General features: G+C 44.4%; 1 protein-coding gene across 1 annotated transcript in view; it reads left to right on the top strand.

Moving 5' to 3' along the window:
- The first annotated feature begins 4,127 nt into the window (after window positions 1-4,127).
- Window positions 4,128-8,480, top strand: part of LOC144157882 (uncharacterized) — a 42,534-nt gene continuing 38,181 nt past the window's right edge. The window contains exon 1 of the mRNA XM_077688599.1: window positions 4,128-4,265. Coding sequence (XP_077544725.1) covers window positions 4,257-4,265 — 9 coding nt within the window. The 5' untranslated portion in view covers window positions 4,128-4,256. The remainder of the gene's footprint in view (window positions 4,266-8,480) is intronic.

Below are 8,480 nucleotides of genomic sequence, written 5' to 3'. Positions count from 1 at the left end.
ATGGCGATTGATGGTCATAGATTCATTCAGTCACTTCGCTTAAAATGTTTTGTGCTGCATCAAACTAACACTCTACTACGTAATTCAGCACGAAGACAGTGCGAAACAAGTATAGAGCTGCCGTACCCTCTCCAGAGGCTATTAGAAGGATGATGCTAGGGAGAGAAATGGTCCCTACTCTTCTGAGTTTAAGTGCTATGCCCACATATTTTATTCTTGTTAGGGTATTACCCGCCGATCAGCTGTACTCGGGAGAAGGAATGCCTATCTATTGTGGCCTACAGTGTTAACATTAATTACCTTACGTCAACACTAATGATTCTTTGACCTCGGACTCTTTGTGGCCTACAAAGGTGATGGTAGATAGGCGAATAGATAACCGCTGCCCTTCTATTCTCATCTATTGCTGTGATGAGCGAAACGAAATGAATAACGAAATGAAAAATGAGATGAAAATTCAGATGAATAACAGTTCTCACAGAAGAAAAGGCTTCTGTGGCAATGCGATGCCTCACCATTAGTTCAATGATAAATATACATCGCTGCCACATACAATAAACACAATCACAGTAATAAAACTGAGCATGCTGACAACACGCCACAAACATGTACTTCTGATCAGGTAAAGATAGGAGGTTTTCTAACCGCCATCGAAGTCACGAAGTCTGTTTAGCCTCAGCGCCATAAAGACGCCATAGCTTACTTCCCAAACGCGTGGGCTGGTCAGTTGACTGAAGGTTATTCCTCTAGTGCCGAAAACCACATTGGAATTTTTTGTTTTTAACTCGAAAGCTTCATTAGTAGAGCCAATGGCGTCTTGTCAAAAAACTAATTATTTTCCCATCGACAGACTGGTCGACCGAAAAGCTCTGATAAGATCTTTGGGCGCACCACGCGTGCGCGAAACCGTCCTTCCATTGTATCAAAACAGTTACCTGAAAATCGCGAAAAACGAGCGGTATAAGACCATACACGCATCGATCATAACGAAGGAGTACAATAGTATAACCTTATTTTATTAAACAAGTATCGGTATACATAAGATCGTTCAAAGATGCCTTTACTTGGTGGGCGAAAAATCATCGCAAGGGTTTGTTCTTCGCATGCGGCTTAACTCTTTTTTGGTGACGATCTATTCGACTAACTTTCAACGCAGATTGGATGCAGTTTTATACAAGTTTGAAGACACCCTTTTGACGCTGTTTTGTTGTTGAAAACCCTTCACGCTTCCCTAAACTTTCTGCGGGCAGGGATGGTGATGTTTTGTATACGTGTTGCTCATTTGGTCACTAAACTAGCGACCAAGATCATGTATTTTCGGCTTGTAAATTATGTGCGACGTCAAATAGTTGATTACCTTCGCAGAAAACGTATCCTGTGCCATTACACTGTTCGCTAGAACATTCTGGAACTGGTAACAAATATTTTACGGTTACGAAGACGATAACGCTCTGTCGACGTCATATCCACAGCTTTCATCCGCTCCAGCCCCGCACACGTTGACCTGTCGCAGGCACACGCACTGTCGCAGGCACAAATATTACCATCGGAATTTATGCATCCTGTCATGGCACTGCAGCTTCGTGCTTCAGGGCTTGTGTTCGTGTAAAAAACTTTTACGGTTGGAAAGCTGCGCCAACCGTTTCTTACTTTATATTTTGGATGCAACACAAATGACGAGAAAGCTTTATATGAAGCGAAGAGGGTCTGTTCTAGCAGCCTATTCTTCCCCTCAGTTCACAAAATATTTCTAGGCGGCTTCCGTTATAAAGGCTCCTTTTTTCAGGCAAGAAAAGGCCAAACGTTTTTAGGGAAGTTCTCCGCATAGGGGCGGACAGTTTGAGCGCCAGCCACTCTCCCTGAACGAGAAATAGTATTGTTTTTTTTTTTTTTCAGAAAACCACCGCTCTACTTACGTGGCCTTAAACTAGATTGAAAAAGAACTCAATACAATCCTATCAATCAACCCTATCAAACTACTCGATCAATCAATCATTTCCCAATCCCCCATTGCCTGTTTTATTCAAACCATTGCGTCCTAACTATATTCAGTTTTAATTACATTTATCTGTCATGGCGTTTGTTGCAAAATAAATATTTCTATTATTATTTAGCATAACATTAAAGTTCAAATCAGCCAGCAATATTAACCTGAATAACCCTTAGCCCCTAATGGCGCCGACCGTGAAACCGAGCCAGGGACAGCCGACCCGCAGATTTATTGTTACGAAGTTTCTGCTTCATCAGGACAATGTTGAAGTGTTTCTTTTTTAGTCTACGATAGCGTATGATGGCCGTGGTGCTTCAGCCTGAGAGGCAGAGAGTAGGCGGGCCTCCGAGTACTGGTGCTCGTAATCTTCTTCCGCAGCTCCAAAATGAAAAGGGGGTACATAAAATTGGAAGCACTCGGTTGAAGGAGCACCCCAACTTCATATAAACTAATCTACTTTTGTAATGTGGTATACACATGTCGCAGGATGGGGAAATGGGCACATGCGCTGTAGGAAAGTTGCGTGAGAAGAGGTGTTGGCTTACGTCATCTGGTTATTGTTACGTATCAACATGCATGTTAATGAAATTTTAATTTGAGACATCGCAGCCAAGACCAAGACAACGACCGAGCGCTACCCGGAACTCATCATCATCAGTGGCTTGCTTTGGCAGCCAGCCGAGCGCTTCTCGGTCAAGAGCGGTCTCCTCCGCCACTTCTTCTGTTACAAAGTAATGCTTACGATCTACCACAAACGCGCATTTTCTGTACGAGCCGGGGCAAATCCGGAACTTGGGTAACGGTATCCCGGCGCCTAACATTGTTTTAAATATTTTTTTTTAGATCGGGGTCGTTTTAGGCGTGAAATTGATTTGGGCAGCAATTACCTTTGCAAACTACCAACAGGGGCGATAAGGTGGTATAAACGCAAGGTGTTGATCTAGCAGTCACATGCAGCGTCAAATGTGTGTCCGCAGTGTACGAATTGTATAGTAATTAGTCGAAGGCTGATCTGTAGCCACAGCACTAATGGCTTCCGTTGACGTGAGACCGTTTGAAGCCAAGACAGGTTTAGAAGGCCCGTTTTTACATACCCTGAAGTACCTGAATGTTTTCATGGCACGTCGGAGATCTACAGGTGTGCTGTAGCGCACAGAGCCCAAAAGAAGCAAGCTTTAAAGTTGCAACACTGTCTTGAAGAGCGTTTGACAAGTCTTGACTCCGATTAACTGGAGAATATGTGTTACCACAGAGAGGCTCTCCTTCGTAGAACCTATTTAGACGCCCCAAGCCAGGTATCAAGAAACAACCATGCAGAGAAACATGCGGTGTTCTCACGTAAAATGCCTTTTCGCCGTTAGTAGACAAAGAGTGTGCGGAAGGAGCCGTAGCGTGGACGAAAGCACCGCACATTTACTGCTAGACATTTGCCACCCCTATCTCTGCAGGTAGGAATTGTTCAAATATGCCGCCATCGGTAGCCGTGGGCGCACATGCTATTGGTTATGTCATCTGCCCTAAGAGATTATATTAGCATGCATCGTCACGTCACCCGCTGTAATTCCCAATACTCCAATGATGAACGAAACCTAGTGTGCGTGCATTCTTAACGCTTGAAAAAAAAAGACTACAAAGGTTACTGGCGTGCTTGACATGAAAGTATTTTTTTTCTGAGCCCGGTCAGAAATCATCGTACTCTTTCACCAAGCTCACACGCTAAATTGAAATAAAAAAACGACTGCAGGCTGCCTAACAAAGTTTCTTATATAACGACAAAAGGAGTGTCTTTCCGTCAGAGTAGTAATTGCAAGAACTTTACGGAATGACTTACTTGTTACGCTGATGCATTTATTTACAGCTTTGTTTTATGATTTTAAGTGGGGCCAGCAACGCCAAATTTCTGGCAGAAACGACTGAATGCTAGATATTTTAATAATTAGTAATGAGCGCTCATTTCCTAATCAGTAGAACGACCAAGGCTATAAAAAGTACCATCATAATTGCCGCTTATTGCTGCTTGCTGCAGTTATTGCTGCTTGCATACTTTCTCTCTTTCCCAGCCGGCACCATTCGGCATACCAAATATGGCGCGACAGCTGTGGAAAGATAACACGCTACATTAAATCGCTGGCTCTAATGGGAACCGAAAGGCCCCATGGGTAAGTTTTATTCATTTCCCTGCAGTTTTTTCTAAACGCAGCAAGGTTGAATACAGCTGGCCTACAGACTCGTCAGAGCTTCAACGCTGCAACGACTGCTGGACAAAATGCCACAGGTATTACATTTCTATAGCTGCTTAAAGCGCGTTGCTGTAATAGGAATTATAGAAATTTGTTCTTTTTTTTATTTAGGGCAACACACCCTGATACAGAAGATAAAAACAAACAGGCTCAATTTCTTTGCAAAACAACCACGGTAGTAGCCTCGCTGGAAACCATCGAAATTTTTGAACGCGAACATATCTGTAGCCGATCGCTTTACCGCAAAAAATGTAGTCTATACCTGAAGAATAAGCATGGTCAATACTGTTTTAACAGAATTAGAATGTAGTAGCTTTTTCCTAACGTTGTAACATAGTATCATATTAATCGCTGTAGAAGGTGGAGTTTTAAAGTTCACGTTCTAGACTGACCACAGCTTGTTACGCCAACAAACCAAGGGAGTCTTATAATGAATTAGTGCTCAGGCGCTAATAGTGGAGTAAAGAGACGTTATTTACGCCGCAGTATCACATTTTTTATTAGTAGTATGTTGAAGTAATACCCAGATTCATGCGTTGAGCTACGAAAGTGGATTTATAACAATGACCTGCATTATAGCAAAGAAACAACACATTGTACGAATTCCTTTTAATATAATTGGCACTTCTGCAGCTCACATTAAATATATAGCAATTCTAGCGAACAATTTCGTATCGACCATTGCGTTGCCACATATTATTACCAAACTGCGTTCTTAAAATATCCTGCGGGGTAGTCAAAAACACCCTGGCCGAAAACTTCTTTTGCTTTCTTTTATAAAATACGTATTTACCCAAGATTGCTTTGGAAGAACAGCTGCACTGCTGCAACGTGACTCCTGCTGGAGTCAGTAGACTGCAGTCAAAGCAAAGCGAAGCGCATATAAGAAAGCTCAGTGCCGCTTCATCTTGGTGCCCTTAAATTGCAGCAAATAAAACCACAAATATCAAGGCCAGAATTCATGCATGATTATGGCGTTTAACCGAATCCCTCCTTTGCTGGCAAACAATCGCTTCACACAACCTCGCATGCATACACAGATAAACATGCGTGGATGATCACATGAAAGAAATTCGCCAGTGCAAGTTGTGCGAGTAGTGCGTTCGCGACGAGTACAATTGTGCGTGCGTCTGTGCGTGTGTATGTTAGCATATAATCGTTTGTTTTTGTGTGTGGGCGCGAGGCTTAGTTCGCGAACTGCTGCTGTTATGAGGACTTTATTGAAGCGCCTTCGCCAAGAGGGTACAGAAATATATGCTTTTGAAGCATATTCAGTAAACGAAGCACACTTAGCATGTAAATGTGTCTCTAGACAGACAGTTCCGTGCTTGTGCCATTGATTCCTGGACCTAAAACATTGCTGCCACTACTTTTCAGGCTGAATCACTTTGTGTAAACACACGTTCAGAACAACAAGCCTCTAACGGAGGAAAAGCCGAATACTTTTTTTTTCCTGCTGATTTCTCAGTCAGCCGCCCACCCTCTTTAACATTCCCTGTGAGAGTGCAAGGACGGGTATAACCATACCATGGGCAGCATTGCATTATCAACGCCGAGCTGTTTTCCTCTCCACTGACTGCTCCCGTTCCTTTTATGAATACGGTATCTTTTTTACGTTCAGCACTATTACACTTCTTAGCTTAGCCTAGACGACTTTATTCTTAAGGAAACCTAATCGGCCACGCAAAAATAGTCCTAACACGACCCTGTACTAACCCCCGCATGTTTTGCTGCAGGTCATCAGGGTTATATAATCCCATTTTCTTTTGCCCCCTACTCGGCCTGGCACTTACTGCACAGTTCATTTCACAATGGGTTCACGCTGTGACGGTGCGTGTCGAGTACCTGAGTGTGCGTGCGTTACAGCATCGACTTGGCGTCCCCCTACCGACGTGATCCGAAGCTACTGCAAAGCAGCGCCACCACTGCAAACTCGCCTGATGGCACCGGTCTCTGCATATATTTTGTCGTTCTCATTTAACGCGATAGCGTTGTTAAGCTGACTTATTTATTTCCGGGTGGCAGTATAGGTGTCCGCACTCAGTCGTGCTCTTCAAGCGTCTCCGGTAGTAGGTCATTCCTGCCAACCGAAAACTACGACTGACGCAGCAAAATTCGAGGGCTATCCGGAATCTGGAATTAGGCGCAGGTGCAACTGAAGTTTTGTAAGGAGGACATTGATGCTACGGCGGAGGCACAATAACGGAGACGCATTTGCAGCAGGAGCCGCGCGTGCGCTGTGAGGTTCGTTTTAGGCCCAGTCGGCGGTAGCATAATCGGCCTACATGATAGCCAGCAGTTCTCACAACTGACACTATCACACCAAAGCAACCCTCCAGCGACAGACACAAATTTTAATTTTCGGTAATTGACGTGCCGAATCCACACCTAAAGGCACAGTGGAAATCTCCGGATTAATGTAAAGAAGCTGGGGATTTTTAACAGGCTTGCAATATCGGCACACAGATGTTTTCTGCTTTCTGCTTCCATCAGAAAAACGGACACCGCGGCCAGGAATCTAACCCGCTCAGCAGCGCGACGCCTTAACCACTAAGGCACCGCAGCCTGTTTTCCACGGGGAGTGATACCGGCACTATCATCGGGTCACCGAACTAAAGGGAGGCGAAACATTCACGCCAGCCTTCCATAAAAGGAAAGCGTACATTATGAGCAGAAACGAACTAAAATAAATCCCAGTGCTTTTTTGAAATACTTTTCGTTATTCCGACGGTTCTGTTTCCGTCACAAGCTGTGTTTCGCAAACGAGGGATGGTGCCACACAGCCAAGTTAAAAGTCACCCTGAATATAGGTGTGGATCTCCTCTCAAAGCAGTCATGTAAGGGTGCTGGGCGTCACTAGAATCAGGTGGCAGAGCCGATTTCACAATCGCCAGAAAATAGAAAATCTTTCAATTATTACCCACATCATAAAACTCGTAACCAAAAGAAGATAGGAGAAACGATGACTCATGCAGCTCAAGATAATGTTCCGGGAATTACCTAGCCCACCTGCAGGAAAGAAAATAAATGAACACCTTTATTAGGGCAGCATGTAAGAGAATCCTTCACCTCGCAATCTTTACTGGAGACGAACAAACAATCGGTGGAACGCCAGGGTAAGAGAATGGATTTTCAGAAACCGGTCTAGGAAAGGCAAAGGCTTGATAGCGGGTCGAAATAAGAAAATTCGGAGGGAAAGAAGGGGCTCGCGCACGGCGCTCCTAAAATCAAGGTGACTTACCCCCGTATTACAAAACGTAACTTAAGTATCACTGTTACCTTTTAACACTTTTCGGTGCTTTAACGCGTTGCGAAACCAAACTTAGGCCTAAAAGGTGCCTTTTTGCGAGCTTAATGCTCTTTAGCGCACTCAAGATTGTTTAAAAGATGCTAGCTGGGATACTGAAGTAGGCGGCGACATTCTTCTTTCTCGCCAGCGGAGACGGCATTTGAAATTGTGCGCTTTCTTGAAAAGACAACTTTGCGTTTTCTAGCAGCAGCACTCATCACCGTCGAACCGATACCACCGATAGAAGTGGAGGCGTGCGACCACACGCCGACAGGATGGCCTAGCAACTCAAAGTTTAAGTCCTGAACCGAAACCACCCTCACGCGTGGAAACGCACGGTAGTTTGCGGTGCGGGAGAAAACAAAAATGTGAAGTGTATTTCTCTTGCTAGCTGGTGCGTTGTCACGCTACACAAGCAGATCCCGAAGTCACTGCTACGCTAGCCACGGGATGGTGCTAGCCCCTCCGTTCATTACCATCATCATCATGACTAAATTCCTGCTTAGGCGATCCAGACGTTTAAAGTGCTACTAGCTCACTACGGTAGTGCTAGTAGTCGCTAAATTAGTTCATTTCTCTGGCCGATTTTGGAGTAAAAGTGAAAAAGCAGCTGATCAGCTCGCCGACGCCGTTACATGAAGGTTCCCCGCCGCGACGTTTCGTTGCATAGAGATCGCAAACACATGGGCTTCGATTGGGGTAGCAATGGGGAATCGAAAAACTTGGTTAAATTCGGGAATTTGCTACACAGAGGTTCGTTACATCCAGTTTTAACTGTAGTACTAATGATCAGCATCAGGTCGAGTCCTTCCGTTTATTTAAACTCCTGCCAGAGTGTTGAGATAGTAGCGAGAGCTTCATTCGGTACACTGCGTTACGCTACTTGTAATTCTTTATATCAGGAGGTTGGACACTAAACAAATGCCGCGCCATCTAGAAGCAGAAGATACACGGCTCACAA

This window comes from Haemaphysalis longicornis, unplaced genomic scaffold (assembly GCF_048455015.1).
Source record: "Haemaphysalis longicornis isolate Haplotype H1 unplaced genomic scaffold, Haemaphysalis longicornis Haplotype H1 scaffold_10, whole genome shotgun sequence".
Taxonomy (NCBI): Eukaryota; Metazoa; Arthropoda; class Arachnida; order Ixodida; family Ixodidae; genus Haemaphysalis; species Haemaphysalis longicornis.
Note: the sequence above shows the minus strand (reverse complement) of the source record. Positions and strands in the feature narration are given on the sequence as shown.